The 26,139-nt window shown below is 28.9% G+C and overlaps 1 protein-coding gene across 1 annotated transcript in view; it reads right to left on the bottom strand.

The window, feature by feature from the left end:
* Nucleotides 1-26,139, bottom strand: part of LOC129960344 (dopamine beta-hydroxylase-like) — a 148,599-nt gene that overhangs the window by 111,245 nt on the left and 11,215 nt on the right. Inside the window, exons 3-5 of the mRNA XM_056073719.1 lie at nt 15,228-15,401; nt 12,512-12,598; nt 8,228-8,407 (exon numbers count right to left, since the gene is read on the bottom strand). Of these exons, the coding sequence (XP_055929694.1) occupies nt 8,228-8,407; nt 12,512-12,598; nt 15,228-15,401 (441 nt within the window). The remainder of the gene's footprint in view (nt 1-8,227; nt 8,408-12,511; nt 12,599-15,227; nt 15,402-26,139) is intronic.

Raw genomic sequence — 26,139 nt, 5'->3', positions numbered from 1 at the left:
CAATAAAGAAAAACATGGTGGAGATATTCAGGTAATCGATCAAAATTCAAACTCAACCCAAAATATTAAGTACGAGTCAGAATTTGGATTAAGATTGCAATATAAAACTCTTATGATACAAAATCAGTTCTTAAAAAAGGCCTTGAAAGGAATTTCTTCTTATTTCTTAAAATTACCTAAATGACTTCTTTGTCATGTTAAGAAATTTCTAATAACTTTTCAGTTAAGAGTTTTTTATCAATATTCTCATACTTATCTTTACTTTGAATCTTTAATTTAAAATATATTATAAATTGTTTCAATAAATTATCATCTGACACATGCGAGGTAAAAAAAAATGTCATTTTTTTTTTATCACACCACTTCGAAAAGCTTTTGTTTTCTAGTTCCACGAAAAGGCTTATTTCTGCTTTAGGAATATTCGTGGTGACAATTTAGAAAAAAATCAGAGAATATCAATATAAAGATAACAACTTGAACTTTGTTTTAGAATATGACAGGGACAGGAAACCCAGAGAGATTACTAATTTGCCCCTGTTGATGCTATCAAGTGTTAAATAATAAAAAGTTTTATCCAGATAAGCCATTGAAAAGCAACTGTTGTAATTGACGTCGATTTCTTAGTTTTTCAACGTAAGAAATTACCAAACTTTATTCCACGTAAAATTAATCTTTTTAAATAATTTGCCTTGTTAATAACTGCCTGATGATGATTATCATGCAATAAATTATTAAACAATGATATGCTTTTTTATTTTCTTTTCATAAAGTGTTTTTATCATTATAACACATGCTTCTTTATTTGTATAATTCAAAACATTCGATACTATAAGAAAGCTGAAAAGAATCTAAAGAATAATTAATAATAAAAGGCATTTTTTAAAATATTTTTACTTTAAAAGTATTTAAAAGATTCCGGAATTCTCTGTCCATTAATTAATTGTATTGCTCTCCAAAGTTACAGATGATTAAGTATGTAATTTTACCGATATTTCAAGACTAAAAGGAAAATCTATTTAAATTGACTCTAAATTTCGCATGTGTCATCCTATTACATTAAATTAACTTAGAGTATCTATTAATGAAGGCAAGCTTGAGACGATTATAACAGAAATTATTTAAAATTGTTTTTAACAATAGATAATGTTGTAAGCATTTCAGAGATAGACAGATTTTTTTTTATCTTCTGTTGGTGTTTATCTTTTTAACCGATATTATTTACATTTGATTGTCGTCTTCCAGTGGTGCTTTTTATTTAAGTTTGTGTTTAGTCGTGAGTTACCCACTTCTTTGCATAAACTGAATATTTGAAAACAAATATTGAAGTAGTACATATGTGTGATACATGTACCTCTGGCTTTCAGACCAATAAGCCAAAAACAAATGTAACATTTTGCAGTGAGATTATGGATGACCTACTTTCATTTGAACTTTTCAAAGACAGAAGTATCCATTAAAATACTTTTAAAAAGCTCCTGCGTATGTGTACAGAAAGAAGGAAAACATTTCTATTACAATCGCAGTATACAATTTCTAATATCACTTAAAAAAGGCGGTTTAAATACATTCCGATTTCCGGGACATGTGACGTAGGCCTTACTCCAGTGAAATCATGTTTTTAATATAACCAGTTAAGACTTATATAAATCTTTCATTTTCCTCAGCAATATGTAAATGTTACTCTAATCTTCAAAGAATTATAAAGCAGAACTCGAATCCGAGAAATCGTGGACACACTGCAGTATTTCACAGCCATTTTCCGACCCATTACTTCCGCTGGAAATTCTATGCTGTGGTCTTAAAATCTCACTTGTTTATCATCTTTCTGTCCGTGCAGAACACTACACTCTTTTGTCAAGGCGTGATTTTACTGGGTATATCTCTAAATCCTGAAGCTTCAGTTCTTCAATAGAGAACTTTCCAGTGAATTTGCAGATGATTTATTTTGTTCATGCATTCTCAACCCTGAACTCTATATATCCTATAGTTAAGTCATGTCCTATGTTGGCAATAAGGACATTTGCAGGCTTTGTTCTACGGCCTTGAGGTTCAAGGGCATTACTCTTGCTAAAATTATGACCATTGTTCTAAGCAGCATTCTCAATTTTAATAACCTTTGTACATTGCTTAGTAAAACTTTGAGCTACTGAAATCTTTATTGGTGTCCCCAAGCTCCAAAACCATAGAAAGGTATAAGGTTTGCACACATTTTTTTAAAGGTCTTGCCACCTCCAATAAAATCTCTGTATCGCACTTGATAACTTGTAGGCTATGCTATCTACCTTTTTTTCTAATATTCATAAAATGTTTCTTGAAGGACAGCGAACTGCACCACAGAACTACCAAGTACTAAATCGTACATTCTATTCTGATACTAACTTTCTTCAGTCGAATACTTGAAAATCTAGTAAGCTATGTCTTACTTCATGGGTGAATAGCATCAACACCGTTTCAGGTGCATTAAATTGGAGTTTATGACTCCCTCCAAGGCACAGTCTTCTGAGACTCGTTGTTTCTTTTCTTAACAATCACTTTGGTCTGGCCACTGATAGTCAAGACAAGGCCATATACAAATTTCTGCATAAAATACCATGTTGGCAGATTAAATTACAATGCCGAATCTGCAGTAATGTTCCAGAATAGATACCTACTACAATACTTCTGTGGAATTTCCCTCGTCACCTTAAAGCTCCAGCTATTGTTCTTATATTGGAGCTCTACTGTCTTGCTACCGAGATAGAATTTTGTTATTTTAAAGATTTTATGCTGATACCGAGTTTTTGCAATGTAGAATACGGCTTTCCACTAAACAATACCGCAGGCCATATTCCTGGAAATATTACATTCCTACCTCTCATTGCCTGTTTTATTTGGCATCAAAATTCACATCCAACTGTCTCATTGATGTCCCCAACCTGAACCTGTGTTGCCGTGGGTTCAGAAGGCTCCTCTTGGTATAGTGATGGTTTATTCTCTGAATGATGAGTTCATCTAAGATTTTGCAATCACTGGTATGTGGGGCTATAAGCCTTCGGGTCTATTCCATCCTTTTTAAGTTTATTAATAGATAATAGTTTCGTCTTCTTCCAGTTCCAGGTGATTACTGTCTCTTCCCAAGTCTGTGGTTCCATCAACACCAAACCCAAGAAATTGATTCCTTCGCTTGATTCCTAGCAGAGTAACCACACAGGTGGCAAGCTAGCAGTTGAACTAATACAACAAGAACCATAATGCCTCCCTTCTGAAGTATCACCAAACATAGCAACAAATAGGGATTTTGGTCTCAATGATAAGCTAAAAAGCAGAATTGCATATGCTTCTCGCTTACCGTCTTTTGAAGGAAGAAGGAAAGCAGAGAAAATGGAGAGGAGAGTAAACCAGGTAAGAGGACAGAGCACACTGAGGATTATGATGCCTGTTCATACCTAAATAAGATCCCCCTAGGACAAGCTTCATTAAAGAAATCTCATTTCTCTCTCCACGTTCCTTTTCATGTAAAGCACATTTGCGATTTCAATTCATAATAAATCAAAATTTAATATGAGAAATATGGGAAACTTCAAAAGCATTTAGACTTAACTATAGATAGAGTGTAGAAGAGAGAGAAATTATAATCTTAATTCACAACACGTTTCTGTGTTTAATGAACTGAACTTGAATCACAGAAATGTCATAAATATTTTTTAACACTTTTGAACACTTCTTAACACCTTAATTCATAAAGGATTTTTATGTAGCTTTTGAAAGAAATATATGAAAAAGCAGAAATGATACTAAGATTTCAATTATAAATTAATTTTTTTAGTAGGCACACTATCAACATCAGATCCCATGGATAACAATAATAGTAATGATTAAAGAGTATTTTTGGAAAACGTTACATGCTTGAAACAGTTTCTGATTCAAAACATCAAAAAATTTGCTTTCTAAACTAAAATTCTTTTTTCAATGCACTACAATCTAATTTGAATAAAAAATGATATAATAAAAATATATTCTCATCTTATTATTAATTAAACAAGTGTATCTTAACTTTTTAAAAAAGAGAATGCTTTAAGATTTCTTTTTAAGATTATTTTTAAAAATTAAGATGGCATAGTTAAAAAAAAATTACTGAGCAGAAAATATCCCCCTGCCCATCCCCAAAAAAGCTTAATGAGAGCGAAATGATTATATATTTCTGTTTTCTAGCTAGATGAAGATTTTCAGGGCGCATAATCCTCTCTTTTTATTTTTAAAAATCTTTATTCTTCTAGCTTTCCTATGTATCAAATGTCTTCAGCTTTATCGAATGTTTAATTGCTAAGAGTACTTAAATTTTTCCAGTCTCTCGAGTTAAAAAAAAAAAGAGGGCAAAAGTAATTTCAAATAAAATTCCAATAACTTTCGATTTTATTCGGCTTAAAACTGAGTCTCAGAAGAGTTCACCCGAAAGTTATAAAATCTGTAAGCATCCATTAGGAATATTTATAAATAGTGTAACAAAATAAAGTTCATTAACACTTTTGCAAGCTATTTATACAGTGGATACATTTTGCAGATATGTCATTGTAATGATATGATAAATAATAATATTCTATCAACAACTTATTTTTCCTGGAATCTTTACTAACTTTGAAGTATATTTGAATATGCTTTGATTACAGTTAAAACAGTTATGCCGTTATTTTCATTTATTAATGCAATAAAAAAAATAGCACAGAATTAGAATATTATGTCACTGCAATTTTTTGTTCTGTGTCGATTATAATTTGAATCAAGATTGAATACAATTGTGTGGGTGTATGCATAAGTGCTGCGTGCATGTGGGTTCAGTAAGGGATTAATACGGGCATTAATATTTCCTTTTTTTCCCGCAAGTATCAGTGGACAGCGACTAACATCTGCGTTGACATGTTATACTTTTGGGTAGCAAAAGTTTTCGGGAAATCAGCATTTTTTCCGAATATTAAAAATCACTCCATGCTGAATTTCTTTTCAATATGAACAGGTTTCATAAAAAACTTGAATAAAAATACGAAGAAAATATTTTTATCTGCCTTTGAAACTAGATCTGAAATATTTCCAAAAGATCAAAAATTTTAAATCGTTAAATAATATTCTAGGAAAATAAGCTGATAATTTTTTCATAAAAGATCGGTTTCAAATGAAAAAGTGTTGGGATTTTAACCCTTTGCACTCGAATGTTTTCTCTCAATCACCATTCAAGATAATGCATCATTTTGACATTTTATTTATTTATTTTATTTTAATTTTTAAAAATACATACAGAATGGTAAAAAGAAGTTGATTCATTTTTCAGGGCAACTCAACCTACAACAACTGTATGTATTTATTCCTCAGAGCAATAAACAATTCCATCTATTAAATGAATAATTACGCATCGAATTACTTTTCTGAATGCAAAGGGCTAAAATTGTAGCCCTTTCCAATTCTAGACTGAGAAAGTTTACATGTTGCATTAATTATCAGTAGTTTTAATTTTCACCTTAATGCACTAAAACATTTTTTATCTTGGCAGAAAAACAAGCTAGTTCATAATGATATTGTTAGTAAACCACTGCTCTTCAATTTATTCATATAAAAAAGCAAAGCAGATTTTTTTTCCATGCATTCAGTCTTCAAAAGTTATACGAAAAAAAGAAAAAAAGGTAATTATGCAGGCCGCCAGTTGATCTATCATAAAAATTCTGAACATTAACGTCTTAAAAAATGTTAAAACTCTAGTAAGTTTTTTTAAGAAAAAAATCCACCTAACTCTCAGTTTCAAAGAAAACTTCAAAAGCTCTTTGTAATAAGATCTTGTTAGTGTGAACTCTTTGGCTAAGAAAAGAAATCTAAAAAAAGAAATATTTAACATCATCAAAATTAAAAACTACTGTTCCCAAGCAGATACTTCACATTGCTTCACAGCTATAACCTTTAACATCTTGCATGGAGATTAGTACGGATTGCAGAAAAAGAATAAACCTCCTTACCTACGTTTTGCAAATGTGTCAGAAAAACTCACAAAAAAAATAGCTTTAAAATATTTCTTTTCTTTCTTTTTTCCAACTTTTTTATGTTATAAACTCCAACTTTTCATATGACAGATTTTCTTACCGATATTAGTAAAAATAATTGTAATTTTCATTTGATATTATAGAATTACTATCAGCAAAATACTCATTTTCACTAGTTGCAATTATTTTCATGTGTCACTATGTTTCTGAGGATGTGCACTGACACACACTTTATTCATTATTAGTTGATATATCCGACGTTGCTCTGAATTAAAATCCTTTCATGTATAATATTTTCAATGAAAAAAAACACTTTTACATAAAATATAATATACAAAATCCTTTTCTCGCCTAAAGCATTGTCTTATTTAAAAGTAAAATATCATTTGAACCATACGATTAAAAATCTTAATATGGTGAACTACGGCTAATTTTCACTATATTAACTTTTTTTAGTAGAATAAATTTTGTTCACAAATGTTGTGTTATAAGATTTCTTCATTTCAGCTATTAACTTAAATTTAGTTTTAAACACGGTTAAATTGTTACTTTAAGAATTATAAAATCCTTGTCAATAAAAATAAAAGAAATTGAAAAAATAGTGGTAGAGTCTTTTAAAACGTAAAAAAAGTTAAATTTTGATTATTTTCTCATTACTTGAATATTTAATTAATGTAATTTGAAAAGTTGACTAAATTATTTCTCATATTTTATATAATAATTCTGAAAATGGGTTCGGATCGGTCCAGTTGTTTCTGAGGAGATTTGAAGCGTACATACAAATATACGTACATAGCCACAATGACTTATTTGTATTAAAATTATGATCTCTTAAATATTTTTAACTAAACTCAGTATTTAGAAAAGTTCAGAGTTGAATCGTTAAATTGGAATACTTATGCTCTTAATGCAAAATTTAATGTGAAAAAAAACATTCATTCATTTCATTGCCAGATGTGCATATAATTTGTAATATTCCTCTGATTTTAATTTCAGTCTTCGTTTGGAAGAATAAACACAGGGGAATATTCAATTTAATACTGACCGCGCATTTCTGTCCTAGTGACAATATGGTCATTTTATTTTTAATGAAGAAATGACTATCAATATTCCTAGTTGTCTTTCAGTCTTTCACTGTCATTGCATCCTTTCTGGCTTCAACACTAACACTTCCAAGTCATATTCAGCTTTTGAAATAAAATAACATCACACATATTTCTAATTTCCTTGGCTAAAAAGTTGCAGCATTTTATTGGTCTGCATTCATTTCAACTAATTTCATATTTCTATTAAGTTGTGTGGATGTTAAATAGCGTCAAAATTTCTAATCTCTAGCTTCATATTTCATTCAATGTTTTTAAAAGTAGAGGAAAATAACCGACTCAGAAATTTCATTTTCTTGTTAAGTATTCTATACATTTCAATTTATCATAATTTCAACCCAAAAAATTTTATTTTATCAAATGTCTAAAATTAACAAGAAAGGGGATTCTAAGACACTAGGAGACATTTTTTTTCTTAATTTAAAATTAGATGTAAAACATAAATTACAATATTAGCATTTGTTTTACTTCATGTCTTATTATGAAAAATAGAAAGAGAAATATAAATTAATTTTAAAATTTTAAATTTGTTTCTTTTTTTTTCTAGTGATCAAAAAAAATTTTCCTTTGTTGATACATTCTAATATTACTAGTAGTTTTTAGTGACTCTTGTGTAGTTTTGACATAAAATAATTTTTTAGGGATTTATAAATATATTTAAAACTTTACGGATAGCATAAATACTCTTTACCTTTATTATTAGCATGGAATAAGTTCTGATTGACTCCCAGCAACACATATAAATTCTTAATTAAACAGTTTTAGGTTATTTTGACTAATAAAGCCAAATATATAGAATGGAATATCTATTAGAAGAAAACATTTTAATTCCCAACAGTTCACGCAAATATAAATTCAGGATTTTTTTTAGTAAATTGGAAAAATGCACATCATTGTTGAAATAGGCAATATTGTATCAAATATTGTTGTTTAAACATAGTGAAAAATACAAGCATATTTTCGACTGTTCTGTCTATATTTATTACACTGCTCAATGATTATTGAAAAGAGAAATTTCGTGATTATGCAGATTCTCTTGATATCCTACAATGCATTGTTGAAAGCACTATTTTGACTTTAAAATAAGCTCGAAAATAATGAAAATTCGGAATATTTCCTTACCAGAGCACCCATTGCCCAAGCAGCCAGTACTCTTTTACAGGCTTCCAAAATTTTTGGTTTTGCAGGGCTCGAGCAGGGTCCATTCCAAGGAGGTAATTTCTTGTTAGCCTCAACTTCACAATGGAAAACTTCCATGTGATGAACAAGACCTTCGCTTCCTTCTTGAATAGCAGAAGAGTACTGAAAAGTAAAAATAACAGACTGATTACAGATTAAATTATTCGTAAGGCAGAGGGGCATTTTGAAAACTGGAAAGAGGTGGGTGCAACTATATTCCATTGAATCTTTCAACTTTCGACAAAGACTTTTCCGATTAATTAAGAATATTTCTCTCAAAAAATGTTAAACAAAATAAGATCATAAGCTTCTCTATGAAAACAATAGGTTTTATTATCTATTTTTGCTTGCAGTTCATTTTTTGTGGATGAAAAGATATTTTATAACATTTTTTATAGTAGAATGATACTTCGATACATTTTTACACTGTTATTAAATATAGTCAAAATGATGTAAAATTAACATACAACATCTTCTGTTACTTTGATACGAATAAAATTAACCGATATTGCATCTCAATTGCTCTAATTCATATGACAGACTTTACTAGTATAGCGGCATATATTTATAGCAATTTCTTTAGACATTAGAGTATTTCGATTAATGTTGCAGCTTAGCGTATGACTAAAATAGCTTGGATTTATACAGATAAAGCGAAAACAATCCCGATTTTGGGAGTTTTAAATCTAAAAATCACTTATTAATTGCGTAATACGCAACTGTGTTTTATGAACAAATTTATAAATTTTAATTTTTACTGCTATTTTTTCTTCATATTTTATCTATTACAGATACTCTTTGTATTCCTACGATTTAGTTGATGGGAAACCAATTCATGATAAACATCTCTGCACACCCCCTGTACGTTTCTTGTGCATGTGTACATATCTGGTGTACGTTTCTTGTAATCTGTGCCTAACATTTAAATGCTCTTGAAGTATGCAAGCATTTCTGCAAATTTTCGGATGCTAGAGGTTTGATCTTCCTCTATGTTATCCAAGAGGTGTTTTTACTCTCTAAATTCACACAACTTCTAGTCTGCCACTTTTAGGTTTAATTTCAAGTGTTCTTGAAGCTTTGTAACCAATTTTTACTTATCTGATCTCATATCTTATTGTACCTTTAAACTGTACATTTCTGGAAGCAGCGTCTGTAGTTTCAATGTCTGTTTGAAATAAGGTCTCAAAATGGATAAATTATTTATGCTTTTTCATTCATTATTTAATCTTAAAATGAATAAAAGGAATCTAGGTAAATAGATTCCTTTTATATAATTTTCAAAATCATTGAAAAGTAGAGAACAAGCAAGCAGTAGATACAATTTTTGATGTGCAAGGATTCAAACAGCTAAGCATACTTTCAATACATCTAATAAGATCAATATACCTGAAATTCTACCTGATAAAATAATTATAGCATATCAAATGTTTTAAAAAATAAGATGGATAATGAAATCATAAAAGAAATGCCATTAATTTCATTATTTTTATAATTTTGATTCTAATTAATCGGTCAAGTCATAAATATAATTGAAAATAAAAATTTCTTAAGTATTTAACCTTTTAAAATATTTAACACAGTATATTATATCGAAATAACATAATAAACCGTTTATTTTACTCTTTCTTTGTTAATAACATAAAATATATTTTTAATTCCAAATATTTCTTTAATTCTTTGCATAATTTTTATAAAATATTTTAATTACCATGCTAATCTTTTGATCTGTTGTTGAGAGAAAAAATCTATTAAATCCTATATATAATTTTTAAACTATCTAAAACTCTTAAAATTTTACGAAACCATTTTTCTTTGGGAATATATCTCAGTTCTTTAATAAGTAAATTTATGTTCTCTTTTTTTTTCATAAAACTTACTCATAATTGAAATGCTTCTGAAAAGTTTCCAATTAGACAGAAATGTCTTACTCATTAAATGCGATTAATAATGATTAAAGTAACGAAAAATTAAATAAATCTCAATGTCTAAATTAAAAATATTGCAAGTAAAAATTAAAAAGTATTTGGAATAGTTTTGCTTTAAACATTGAAACATATAGTTTAAAAAGAAAGAATGATCCAACGGTTTTATAATTTAAAGTATTTTATAGAAAAATTCAACTAATTGCTTCCTTGATGAACAGTGAAAAATTATTATTTCAAGATATTACCATACATCCAGAGAGATGAAAAAGCTTGAGAAAGGCGAAATTCTTTAGTTATAATTTTTGAAAAATATTTCGAATCTCATTAAAAAGTGATCGAAAGAATTATTGCGGTTTAACTATTATTTGAAGGTTAAAATTGCTTAGAGCAATACAGAAGTCAAACTAATATGCAATAATTTATGAATTTATTTCTAATCAATTTCATATGCACTCCATTGCCTCTTTCTTTTAAATAATTTTCTTTTTATTTAACAACCGCTTTTTTTATAAATAATTCATATTCTCAATATAGCTTTAGTAATCAACAAATTCAAATAATGAGAAGTTACACCTTTAAATAAAAATTGTTTTAAGAAGAAAAATTAAAAGCTTTCCGAAATTACAATTAAAAGATTCAGTTCAGGTTTTTATTCTTTTTCCCTTTTCTGTCGTTTTATTTTACTGCTTCGGTATTCAATCTAAAGATGCAATTCACAAAATTTAAAGTTTCAGTTTACAGTCAAACATGTTGAAATGTATTTCACCTATTCTTCATTTTTAGTTTTCGTTATCAACATTGAAATATCACTAATTATCTGAAAGTATAAAATTTGCTGAATAAAATAGAAACAAAGAATTGGAATAGTAGATATATTCATTATATTTCATAAATATCTACAAGAATTATTCAGATTTTTATTCCAGCCGATTTTAAACTAAAAACAGCGATATTGTAAAATAACGTTAATATTGTTTTCATATCTATATCTGAATCACCTACATATCAACATGCAACCGGAAATATTGCTGTTTTTCCACATTCGACAAATTTTGCGAAATAACGAGGTGGAAATTTCGAAGTATGGGATGGTGATACATTATACTTGATTCAGCCGTATGTGCACATCTAGGTTAAAAAAGAAAACCGTCAGTGCTGATTTTTTTAGTCATTTTGACTTGGTTGTAACCTTTCTTCTTTCCCGTTTCCATAATCTGAGTTCACTCTGTTATTCATTCCAAACTCACCTAAACTGTCATGACTAGAGGGCCAGTTGTTTGTTATACTATCGCCAACTGAGCAGACATAATATATGATGCAACATTCCTGGGTGAATGTTTTCCTGAAGTCATTATCTAATTCCATCATATTAATGTATCAAAATAAACTTTTGTCTCAAAGTAAACTTTTTTTTCCTTTGGTTAATCATTCAATGGCCTAAATGAAGAAATTGCTTTCTGTACTTTAAAATAATTTAGAAAGAGTTTAGAAAAATTATCCTGTCATGAAGCATTTTGAAATTTGAAAATAACAGAGATAATTTCCTTTGCCGTCAGATAAAAAAAAAATTACCTCTAAAAGAGGATATTTTTATTTTCTTATTTTGACTTCTAAATCTTAAGAAATAAAAAAATGTTTCAAAAATCACAATAAAATTATCTATTTCTATTCACTTATGGAAACCGATTCACCAATGTTGAAAAAGCAATGCCAGATAATCTAAACGACTTGGGAAAAAAGCAATATAGCTGTTCATCAGTTTTTCAGTATCGAATAGAACCAAATTATTCACAAATTGTTAACATTAATATTCTAAATAAATTCAAATAAAAACCTATTGCTTGAAATTGAATTATATTAATATCCACTGATATAAATAAAACTCGGGAGTTTTAAATCAGATTAATATTGTTTTCTATTATGAGTAGTTTTTCTTTTATGTAATTTCTTTGGTACATAAAAGAATCGGATAACATAGCATTACCATCACGTATTATGCGTTACTTTGCATGTTATTTAATTCCACTTTGTGCCATGTTCAAATATCGTGCACCAAAGAAGCGAAATTCGACAAGAAAATCGCTGAATTTCAGAATTATTTCGATTGCACTTGATTCATAATAAGACAACATGAGTTAATCCCATCAGTGGTTGATGGAATAATAATGAATTCATATCTGTGTTTCAGTCGAAGCTTAAGGGTAGAAAATTAAGAAAACTTTCATAGATGGATAAAATATTTTTAAATTTCTTTAAAGTAATTGAGTATTACAATTTGTTAAGTACACAATCAATGATTTACCTGAATAATGTGATTTTTGTTTTCAAATTCTGGAGGCAAACGATGTAGAGTACAATAATAGGTTGTTTCAACATTTGGCACTGCTACCTAGAAGAAAAAATCTTTTTTTGGTAAATGTTCAGTATTTCAGTATGTAAAGCAGACTGAAAGATGTAAAATAGCAATTTTTCCCTTCTTTCGTAATTTTCAAGGGGCCAGAGGAATAATGGTGTAAACCGAGGAAAGAGAAAATCATTGGAAACCAACTAAGCGAAGTTTATATTAAGCCAGTATTATCGATCCAGTAAGATCGCGCTTACATAGAAAAGGGGACATCAAGTATTTGCCCAGACTGAACAACTATACGCTGTTTTGCAATTTTATTGAATTGACAATACTTAGTTTAAACCCACCTTTACATAAAAATATTCCCTGGAAGTATAAAATGACGAACAAAAAGTGTTGAAAACAATGGGGAAATATTGAATGAGAAAGTAAATGCTTTATAATTTCTACATTTTTAAGAAATATATCCCAACCAGATAATTAGGAAAAAATAACAGAAACTGTTTTCGTTTATGCGTCCAAATATTTTTTGAGTTATATATGATTTTTCTGGGGGTTTTCATTGTATAGCTTAGAATTTTTTTTAAACGAGATAAAATTGTTACTCTTTCATATTTTTATTTCAGAAATTCGACACATAAAATTACGCATGAATATCCTATCTAATTTCAGGTCTAACATATCCTTATATCCGTAAGAACTGTAAAATTTCTCTTTGCTGATCAGAAGAAAAAAACCTATTATTTAGCCAATGAGTATCAGATCACTAGGGGGCTTCAAATGATAACTAACATATTTGCATAAACCATCGCTCGTGCTCTTCTTAATGTCCGAGTGCGTCGTTTTGTATGTTCTTAAACAGTAATACGTCAGAATGAGAAAATTCGAACCCTGTCTTTAGAAAACTGACATAACTACTTGATAGGAACCAAATTAGAACATATATCTATCATTCCCAATCAAAGAGTTCGAATGGGAGTTTTTATAGTTCCCTAAAAATGTAATCTAAATGCACAAGAAAGTCTTAAGCTGTAAGCAAGAAAATCTTACAAGACCTCCAGTAATTCATCTAAGAGTTACAATTATAGTGACAACAGATATCAAGCCTCCTAGGATTAATTTAGCATTTCTGCACTTCTGCATTTCATTTGTTTTGCAAAAGTGGTGAAAAAATGCCTAAAAGCCGAAGATTTATATGCCCTCGGTATTAAAAACTGCTCTTATGTTTTCTTTCCTCTTCCTCGCACTATCATATGCTGGGTGCCTCAGAACCACAATTGCAAACTTTTAGGAGGGATAGCATATGCTTAGAGAACTCGGAAATACATAACAATGCTTGTCAGACATGGCAAATGGCATTGCAGGTACGCAGGATTCTTGAATGTTTCCTAAGAGAGCCTTCATTTCAGCATTCTTTTGAAAGAGTCGGTGACCATAATCAATGACATCACAGCTATCCACACTGAGTAGAGTGCATTCATTGGTTAATGATCACTGTCGGTGTACCGAAAAAAGCTGTGAGGTCTTTAGTTAGAATTCTTGAGTCTTGCTAAGGAATGCCGAAATGAAGAGTCTATTAAGGAACGTTCGAAAATCACGAAAATTCGACTCACTTGTAACGCCATATACCGTGTCTGACAGAATCTGAACCAGAATTACGATGCAATTCTGAATTGTTTAGATGTACTTCCCTCCCTATAGGTTTATAATTACGGTGCTGAGACACTATGTAGGACCTCAAAATTATCAATTGAAACATTTGTTTCGTCTATCAAATTAAACTAGCCTTTAGGTTTTGCGATGATATTGAATTTCTCATTCCCAATTATGGGAGAAAAGTCCGACGAACGTTATTATGATTATTGTTAAACTGCAATAATTTATATTACAGAGCCAGTTGGTATGTAAACTTTAACAAGAGGCTTGTATCTGAAATAAATTAATATATATTTCCTGTATCTAATTCAATTGTATGATTTTTTCATGGAAAAAATTAACAATTTCATGCTATTGTATGTCCCATAATTGTAATTAATGTTAATATATTTTTGACTTATTAGCCTTGCCTAGTTTCTTTTCTTTGTATAATTATATACTGCAGCTGTATCGTCATTGTATGCTGTAGTTATATTGATATCCTGTGAGGGATTACTTATAATTTCGTTTTCTCACTGAGTAGATATTAATGAAATGAGCTCATGGCAATATGATAAAAGATTTTTCCCGTACAATGTAACCAGCTCTTGAAATTAAATTTTATCTTGAATTTTAAATCTTGGAAAAATTAAAATTAAAATAATATTTGGATTCATGCGGAAATTAATAAAAGTTTAAATTAAGTAGTTTAAGCAGAGTTGCAGCAATGTATCTATTACTTAGACAACAATACGCAAGTTCTCCTTCATGTTTTAAACTTCTTGTGACTTGCCGACGAATATTAAGTATTTAACCTCTGAAGACTAAAAAATTTAAATTCAGTTTTCAATATACAGCTTTCGTAAACTTTTTTTTTTAAATTGTTTCTAGAAAAACCCTTATTATTAACTCTGATCATAATGCTGTAAAAATTTAACTGTTTTCCTGACATTAAATTTTTAAATAAATCAATGAAACTGCAAATAAACAAAGTCTATTCAGAAAATAAATTTAAAAAATCTTTATGGACTTCTACCTTATCATTGTGGATTGTTATTGTCTTTGTGTTTTCGGGAAACGGTGGGTTTGGCATAATATTCTTCAGAAGCTGCACTCTTTGAAACCCATGTATTTCTTTAGCCAAGTTCATACCATCAAGTCTTCGAATGGGTCCTCTTCCCATGGCATAAACAACATGTGTTGTTCCATCCTACAAAAATTAAACATAATTAGAAATAAAATTATTTTCAAGTCAAGAAAATAAAAATTCAGAAATAAGCTTCGAATATTTTAACATGAAAGTAGCAACATTTTGTACACAGTGAAAATGTTTCGAAACTAAAGTGGTCATAAAATTTATTTCAAAAATCAATTTTAATGAATATAGAGTATTCTTGAATAGCGAAATGCTTTTAAATAAATGGGTAAATTGACATAGTAGGGTACACATGGGGCATCTAGACACCAGCTTCGTGATTTTTAGCAAAACTTAAATTCTCAGTCGCACAAAAGTAATTGCAAAGACAGTGAATTTTTCACTTTTATAAATAGTTTTTTTTTTACTTCGAACACTACCTTATTGTGTAGGGGATTTAATTTTATTATCACAATATAAAATAATTATCATTTTAAAGATAAGATTAAATATTGCTACGGAAAATCCGTCAGGTGGGTGTATAATGAAAAGTCTAATTAACTCGATAACAATTAATGAAGTTTTATTTCACAAGAGAAGTCAGAATACAGGTAGAAAGAAGAAAACAGAAATGTACATAAAGTCAGTATTTGCAGAAATCTGCAGCATACACGCAAGCGGCAAATCGTTACTAAACAAACGCAACAGCACAGAAAGAACTGGCAGGAGATCAAGACTTGAAAGAAAGAATTCGCTCGAATAGCTAGATTTCAGCTGTCTCATTCCGTTTTCACAGTCTTCGGGACATAATATCGAATTATCAGAAGGATCTGGATCTTCGCTCTTAACAGAAATATTTCCCAAAATTCGTATATTTTCGAGAATCTTCATTTTCATGGTTAAATAGATGCTAAATTTGTGGCCAAATTTCAGGGTCATTGATCTAACTTCGCTTCAGTATCCATTAAGACATCTCTAAACCTTTTTTCTTACTATGAGTCTATTTATGCAGGGAAGCAATATTACAAATTTATAATAGCATCTAATTTAAATATTTTGTTTAATACACTGGTAGTACTAAACAATTTTTTTGCTACTTAGTAGTATTTAAGAACGAGACGATTTTTCAAATGTAATGTCATGTAGGAGTGTTCAAAATCGACACGAACCATTCCATTTTTTTTCCATTTAATAAAATCTTATCTTTTGAAATAAGAATTTTTGAGATAAGGTCTAATTTCGTATCATCTTGATTAAAAGAATGCCCTCCACACCCCTCTGAGTTGAAGTTGAATTAAACAACCTATTTATTATGAATATGTTCTATCTAATTCATCTTCGCATATTGTACAAACAATAATAAACATCATCGCCAAAGATGGGTTCAAAAATGTCCGCTTGTTTTGAAAAAACACTTTCTCGAACAAGATGGCCGCATATGAATAATTAAATAGCGAAATCAATGATCAATTTTCAAAATAACATTGCGTTTCTAATAACGAAATGTTTTTTGCCAAAATCTTTCATTTAACAACAAAGAGAAGCTATTTGCAGGAAAAAAAATCGAATTTCTTCGTTTGAAGTAAGATAGTTTAAGATTTCTAAAACTTATTTTCTTTAAATCAAATTATTTTAATTTGTTTAGAAGAACAAAGCAAGAGAGCAAACGAATAAAAAACTAATCAAGCAAATTCGCTTGATTTTGGGCTACTAATAGATATTATTAATTCAGTTCAAAAACATCTGTAGATATATATTCTGAAATTAAGATCTGAAGTGCTTTGATTTTTAAAAGAAATTCCCTGTTGTGTCTACGAAGATGATGAACTTCGCATTTTCATTGGTATTCTATAGATAGGCAAGTGGGGCAGACATCTCTTTATTGGAATAAGCAATTTTCTGTAAGGAAAAATAAAATTCAGAAACATACTTCTACCGATTTTAAATCATATGTCACTGGAACATCATAATGTTTTGGAAAATTCATTTGTTTTAAATCATTTTCAAAATTATAAATTGAAAACAGTTCAAATGTGTAGCTATCTACCCTTATTCATAATTGAATATAATAAATATTAAACATTTTAATCAGATTTCACGAAATACCACAACTTTTTTTCTAGTGAGCTCTTCATATCTGGAGTAGTAAATAAAATAGCTTTCAATTTATTGAATAGAAACTGATGTTAGAATTTATAATTGCTTAATTTTAAATTACAGAAAGTAATATATTATAAATAACAAATTTCAAAAGCAGATGTCCTTAATTATCAAAACATTATTTTAATTAAAATTTCAAATTGATTTAATCATTGTCTTTGCTCGTTGCGTAGTCATTTGTAAAAATAGTGATGTTGATGAAAATAAGTAAATTCATATGATTAATTTTAAAAAGATCGGACCAATTTAATTGCATTAAAAAAAGAATTTCGGAATTTATTTTTATTCTCCTATTATAAAAGGAAAAACTCAAAGTTAATGACTAATTAAATATTTCAGTTTGAAATAAAGTTTTTCCATTTTGAAAATTTCTTTTTTAAAAAGGCTCCTAATATAAGTCAACAATTAACGAATAGATACATTTTTTTTTATGAATTCCCTTTTATTTCAGCAAAAGCTAAAAATGAGAAGATACCTTAAAATAAAATGTAAGAAAATAGTATTAAAAAGCATTTTTAAATTTTAAGTGCTCTCTAAATAAATATCATTTTTTATAAAGTTGAGAAAAATGAGATTTGTGAATTGAATCCAATTATATCAATACGGCAATGGTTGTAAATGTCCATTATCTTTGAAATAAAAATTTGATCCAATTGGCATTGTCTTATAAATGTGAGGGTGTTAATGATAGGGAGGGTAATAATTGAGTTTCAAAAGATTTTTTTTTAATTCAATAAGTCGGAATACTTTAAGAAAAAATGTCAAGTGATTTTGTTTGCTTATAATTTTAGAAGCAAAATTTTTTAAAATTATTATTCAAAGGATGGAATTATTGTGCAAAATTAGTCAGATATATAAATTTTCAACCGAGATTTTTAGTTGTTTCGATAGAAACGTTTTCTGTACTGATTATTCATCTTGAATTTATCTTGAAACTAATTCATTCAATTCAATAGATTCTTTCTTTATTTTAACAAATAAAAAATTGGGTATATTAATTTGAAGCTAAACGACACACTTTTTACACGATTGTAACGAAACCTTAACAAAATATGATAGGGGAGAAAATTCGTCCACTTTTATGCGCAAATATTTGGATTTCTTTTATTTCAGAAATGATTCTAATAAACATCATTGCCTACCAATGAACTGGAATTATAACTGGCAGTTACTTAAAATGATCAATACCAAGGAAAATAAAACAGTTTATATTAATTCTAGATTTCCTTTTCTAGAATTAGTATAAACTTATTACTTCCATTACTTAATTTTTATTCAATATCTAGTAGCTTGAGGGGTTTGTTTGTTTTTTCAAATAGCTTTATAGACAATTTTCCCATTTTTAAAACATTTTGACATTCATTTTCTTTTTCTGTCAGTTTCTTCTAGATTTAACCCTTTGCACTCGGAAAAGTAATTCGATGCATAATTATTCACTTAATACAAAGACTTGTTCATTGCTCCGAAAAATAAATATATATAATTGTTTTAAATTGAATTCTTCAGTTTAATTAATTTGCATCTTCTTACTACTCCGCAGGTATTTTTCACAATCAAAATTAAATCAAACGTCAAAATGATACACCGTCTTGAATGATGAATGAGAGTTACCATCCGCCTGCAAAGGGTTAATTCTATCACTCTTCTTCAAAGACCAAAAGACCATTTAAAAGAAAAGGACTCCATTCTTTACAAAAGAATAATTAAGTTGTTCTGGTAAAGAATTACGAAGTATCTTGTAACCATACACCACATTAACGTTATACTAGACTTAACGCTAGTATCTCAAAATATCAAGAATTATAAAAAATGCACTATTTAATTTGGGAAAAAATGACGTCTACTCAATTTCTAGATCAAAATATTTAGAGTTTTATGCCCTCGAAAAACAGTATCCAAATGTTCTAGGAAAGAGAGAAATTCGGAAATCTGTCCTGGGCGCAAAAGAAATCATATATTGCAAAGCCCCGTTACATTTCAAAGTTAGCAATCAGTTCTTGGTGAAGCACAGATATTATCGAATACTATACAAGATCTCAGCTCCAGGCGGCTTTGGATTAAAACTACGATATTGGTTGTCTCCTCGAAATGATATGAAAGAAAACTTTCTAGAAATCATAAACAGGAAAACTGAACGGGAAATACTCGTTTCCTCAGACGAAAAAATTTGTAAACTGTAAAAGTTTCTTCTTTTGTCACAGAAAATGGGACTGTCATAAAAAGAAGAGAGCTCTTGGATAGAAAAGGAGCAGCAGAAATATATCTTCAAAAAGTTTTGAGTATCAACTATTTCTTTCTAAACTATTTCTATAATTCCCCATTCAAGTGGGTGGGTTAGGTTATAGATTTTGAAATATATATGTACTAAAATAGTAAACTGCAGCTTTACTTTACGAATTCAACCTTGGATCTAACAGTATGTATTTAGAGACCTTTTTATACATTTTTTGATTTTCACGATGCAAGAAAATATCGTGTTTAATGAAAAAAAAATTGTCGGAAAGAGAACGTCTTTTGCCAAACAGATTCACTTGATTTCGTTGCTTAACAAATAACATCTGTCTCAATTTTCTAACTTTTACATTAGGATTTCTTTAAATTGGATTTTCTCAACCATTATAATGGAAATTTCTGATTTTTTTCACATCTGGGACCAACAAGTCCAGGCATGATGCGAAAAAACATTCAGAAACATTCGTTATTGGTTGACGAAAATTTAATTTCGTCTTTCGGTTGAAACATTCCTAAAACTCGATTATGTGGTATTGATTATTTAGCGACAAATCGATTTATAAGAAAACCTTGGACACCCTAATTTTGAAATGTCCAAGTAATAAAAAAAAATTCTTTATCTTTTTTTACTAAATTTAAGTTTAATGAGCTTGAACTTCACTTTCCATGATTGAACAACATTTTAATGCGAGAATGTTTGTTCAAAACTGACGGATTAATATGAAACAAGGTTACACATCTAGGATATATTTTATAGGATTTGGTCTCGAAACCGGAGATCAACGACTCCAGTGCCATTGCTCTATCTAAGCTTCAACACAAACTGATTCATAATAAAGTCATCAGTAAAGGTAATTACATGAAAATCTATATATAGTATTGAAGCTCTTTTAAGACATTTTAGAGTTACATGAAATTTATCAAAAAAGAAGAGTTTTTATAAATAAATAATAGATTAGAAACATGCAATAAAATATAAAAAGTCTTTTTCAGATTAAAATCCAAAGACAGCGTTCAGTTTTACATCTTTAACTTTTGTACACACAAACATTTGTTTATATCTTACAAGTATACAAAACAATACCCTATGAAAAAGAAGCTACTACTTAATAATTTTTCTTTCATTCAATCACTTCCTTTGCGACTAAGTTCCAAGCATTTTCTCTTTTTCCAAGCATTTGGTCTTCCCATGTCTTAAACTGGATGTCTAACAAATTGATAAAGAAGTTCTTTGATAAGAAAATAATCTTGTTGCAAGCACTTTTCGTGTGACTATTGGTTTTTCCATGACTCAAATTGAATATATATCAGAATGATAAGCGTCTTTTTGAAAAGAGCATGAGCTCAGATCTAAGATATATCTTAATTATGAAATAAAATCCCGTTAATATTTTAAGCAATTAATAAAAAACATTCTTAACTTTAATATGTAACTAAAAAATAATGAGTTTCAAAAGATATGAGAAAAACGAATGTAAATAGTAAAAAGTTATAGTGTGGAATTGAAGAGAAAAACAATTACAGACAGTTCTTAGCTTCGAAACGAATGTTATTGAACGAAAGATATAGAAGTTTCAAAAACCATGGAATATCATACATTACTTCCAAAAAATATTTATTCAAACAAATACATGAAAAGTACAAAAAAGATTACCAAATACTAAACACCATCTAAACAGGATGGTTAAGTAACTGGAAAAAGTTTGGAAAATGAGAATCAAACTAATTACTGGAAAAATCCATACTAAAGAAATATTTGAAGATAAGTCCATACTAGAAAAAATAAAAATATTTGGAGAAAAGTCCATACTAGAAAAAATATTTGGAGAAAAGTCCATACTAGAAAAAATATTTGGAGAAAAGTCCATACTAGAAAAAATATTTGGAGAAAAGTCCATACTAGAAAAAATATTTGGAGAAAAGTCCATACTAGAAAAAATATTTGGAGAAAAGTCTATACTGAAAAAATATTTGGAGAAAAGTCTATACTAGAAAAAATATTTGAAGAAAAGTCTATACTGAAAAAATATTTGAAGAAAGGTCCATACTGAAAAAATATTTGAAGAAAAGTCTAGTTTTTTTTTGCTTCCAGGAGTTACTTTGTAAAAGAGATAGCTCATAGGAAAGTCTCTGATGAATGAGAAATATTATTGGACATTTTTTGGATTATTGGACTTGAAAGAGTGGTAGTAAAACTTTTTCTACAATGATCTCATTCACACTAGATATTTCACAATTTATATTCCTTATAACAACAAACTACATTATTCATAACAACAAAACTCAAATTATGCTATGAAGAGTTTCTTGCTTTTCTTTGTCGTCACTTATAATTTAAAATGAGAGTTAGAGTTAGTTTGTGTTTAATGGCACAAACGGCATTTTTGGCTTCTAAAATGAGAATAAATTCCAAACTAAACAGCGAACATTTTTTTTTAATTCTTACTCAACAAAACGTTTCAAAAGCATCTTGGCATCCATATATACAGTGTTAATTAAAACGATTTCAAAACTACGTTATCTCATCCATCCATGTGAAATATCTCTCTATTTTTTGGGTAGAGTCGGATTAATTATAATTAATAATAATTCTTGAATGTATCGGATGCTTCTAACTGAGAAAATAATCTACAGTTTCAAACGCATGTTTTCTTATAATTCTTAAAACTGTTGTCAAATGGCCTAAAATAGAATTTTATAAAACAGCGAAGCTTAAGGAAGGTATTACTTTATAATGCATTTATAATGTAATAGTCGAAATCATCATGTTACAGTGTTGAAGGTTGCTTTGAATTTCAATCTCAAGGCCAGTTTACTCACAGTAAATTTCTTTACCACTTTCAAAATATAACTGTATTAAAGACCTTTAAGTTGCGGCTGGATGAGTATCAACACATTTTCTAGTTACTGGGGAGAGAATGTGAGAAAATATCGCGAGTTTTTAATACCCGGCTGAATGACAGTACATCCTGATTGCGTGACCACTTGAAGTTAGCAATTTGTGATGTGCTTTCGAATCGTGACTGGCATTCATTACAACAATATTCACATTTCAAATAATTCTATTAAGGTGTATTTTTTATATTATAGTTTACTATGAAATTAGTTATTAACTATTATTGCTTTTTCTCTAATTAACTGTATTGTTTCTTTTTATCCACCGAAATACGTGCCTTGTGATGTTTCAATTCGAGCATTTTTTCCCCAAGACTAAAGGTCAAGAGTTGGTTTGAGATAGAGGGGAAGGGGGGGGGACATTTGCTAGCTTTACCTGAAAATGGATGCAAGGCAGGTGTGAGTATCTTTGGCAATCTAAAATACCCGATAAGTCCATTGCGCCTTATGTGGCAAATACTAATGATAATGATATTTTTATGACATCTGGTATACTGAAAGTAAAATATAATAATTTACGTTAAAATATACTTCTCATTAAAATTAGATTATGATTTGTTTCTTCCCAATCCTAAAATCTTTTTTCTGTTTTAAAATTTATTTTAAATTATTATTGTGGTTGCACAATTATCTCTTCATTGTGCGTTTCAGTAATAAAGAATAAATTCTGCAATTTACTAGTTAAAAGTCCCCCAAGTCTCCCTCTTTAATGTCAAGCGATGGTGGTATATACACTTCGAACGCAATACCGATGGCTTCATAGTAAATTTTGCAAAAAATCATAATAAAGCAAATGAGATTTCAATTTTATTAAATAAATTACAAATCGACCACGTCAAAATAAAGATTTGAACTGACGTGTATACACTTCGAACGCACTTAACTGATTAATTTAGCTTAACGCTTTATATCCGGACATTACCTGAAGATACAACTTTAATTACCATTATATCTTCATAATATAACTATTTTTCATGACAATATTGACAAAAACACAGAGAATTTCGTTCGAAAACAGCAATATATGGCAAATGAAATCAAAAATAAAGTTTTCCAGTTATTACTTATTTAAGTTATTTTAATTGAAGCTTTTTCCCTTTTACCTAATACTGCTTTGCTATAAATTTATTTAAATATATAGAAATAGTAATAAGTTTTTATGAAATTAATTTGAAAATTTAATTCAACTGATTAAGAGTTTCTTGTTCCACTTTCAACACACTGATAACAAGAGTTCAAATTAATCATCAGTTGTTGTTTTTAAAAAATATTTAACTGAAGCATGAACATCACGAATTCAATTCGTTGCTATATTTATTATAAAATATTTGTGTGCATGCATTGAAAGTTAGAAAATAATGAAACTTTTTCCTATCCAAATAGTCATTTTATAGAAAAAAATTCTATTAATATCTTTTCCATTGGTAATAAAATGTATTTAAAGAAGCTGTCTAAACTATGCCATTCTTTATTTAAGTTCATGATGAAATTATTCGTTGTGATAGCAACTGGCCGGTTATTTATTTTTTTCCCTCATTTATGCACATTCGCGAATGCATATTTGAAATAAGCTCTTTGCGAAATAAATAGCCAAAAAGGAAAATAAAACTTGCATTATATAATTATGCATTGCAATGATACGCAGTAAAATACAACATCGGAAGCAGCGGGAGAATATAATATACTAGATATTCTCCAATTTTTGTGACTATTAAAAACAGGATTTTCTAATTCGAATATAATTGAAATGATGCTACCATTTAGTGTTTATTTTAATATGTAAAATTACTTAGAATCAAATACCGTTGTAAAATATTTAAGGTGTCAAAAGACATCAAGACTGAATAGCTGGGTTTAGAATATTATATGCATATTTCTAGCTCCAAGAGAAGCTGGAGGAAAAGGATATCTTTAGATAAATTTAACAATTATTGTGAAGAAAATCAAGTATTTACGGAAAATAATAAATTAAAATTAAAATTTCAAAAGATTTCTGAAAAAAAATGGTAAAGTAGTAATATGCTTTTTGATATAAAAAGAGAAAATTTACGCTAAAGGAGCTAGAAATGTTGGCGCATTGCTATTCTTGAAGCTCAATTGCAAAGCATATTATTATACTCTGTCTTTATAAAGTATAATATTTGATATTACACTAAGAACATAATATTGGGACATTGTAAAAACACTTTCTGGAACGGTTGGCATTAAAACCAGTTTTGAGTTCTTATTTTCTTACTTGGCTTGTATTGGCATATACGTCATATGATTGTAATTAGTATTCAAAACATTACTATTTAAGTTAAAGAAAAACTGCAACTATCTAATAATGTTTTCTACATTACTTTCATACACTATTTTACTATAGTCCTATTAAAAACTTATGCTTTATTAACTTCATCTTAACTAATAATTAATATATTCAAAATTGGCTAATCGACTGAAGATATCAGTATCGATTTAAAACTTTAAAGTTGGGGATTTAACATGAAAAATATCATTGTTTATAATTCAACAAATGATTTTTTTTAATACTAATGAAAGGAAAATAAACATTTAGAGCCCAACAGAAAATAATTTTATAGCACAAACATAGGCAGGACATATATTTTTCAACTGAAAATAAACTGTGCAGAAATTTAATCTCACATTTATACAGATACAGAAAAAGATATATATAACTGACCTTTGACTTTTAATTATTAAAAATTCCGTCGAATGCTCATGGCATAAACGTTTAGCCACTTTTGATTTATGCAAATTACTGCTGAGTGAACAATCGTAGAGGTATTTTCTCAATAATGGTCTCGTGCATTAATTCGCAATGAAACACGAGAATGTTCATTCAAAAGTTTCTCATTAAATATTTCTTCTCCACTATGATATGCATTGCATTTTATAAATCCTAAATTTGAATTATTACTTTAAACTGGTATGCCTGTGTGCTTTGGAATGATAATAGTATTTCCGCCATTCCACGGAACACGTTAATAGGATGATTCATCTCTAATGCATCATAATAAATCTATTTTCATGTAAGTTCGTGTATTATGCTTTCTATATAAGAGACCTTCGATAGTTACCCATTATCTATGTTTTAAATTTTAAAAAATAAATTACTTTTGAAGAATGAAAAATAATGGCATAAAATATATTTATTTTATTTTTCTTAATGCAAACTATATTTTTTTATTATATTTATAATTTTAGTATAATTATATTTTCTCGAAATTTAATAGTAGCTGTAATTGTTCTTTTCATTAGGACGGTACAGGTGCTGTAATAGCAAATATTTTCTCCGCATGGATTGGTGCAGCTGTCGTATGTATTTAAGCCATTAGTCTATTCTTTCGCAAAGATAATCTGCACGATCTCCACTCATCTTGCGGATCGCTTAACACGGTCGCCGCCATGGTTTTTGCGGCGGTTTAGAAGGGATCATCTAATTAGATGATCCATTCTTTTCTATCTCTTAAGTTTAATAGAATTGGGTTCATCTAATTCGACAGTCAGTGCGAACAAAATAACT

The sequence above is a fragment of the Argiope bruennichi genome, chromosome X2 (assembly GCF_947563725.1).
Source record: "Argiope bruennichi chromosome X2, qqArgBrue1.1, whole genome shotgun sequence".
NCBI classification, from domain to species: Eukaryota; Metazoa; Arthropoda; class Arachnida; order Araneae; family Araneidae; genus Argiope; species Argiope bruennichi.
This window is presented reverse-complemented; position numbering and strand designations above follow the sequence as displayed.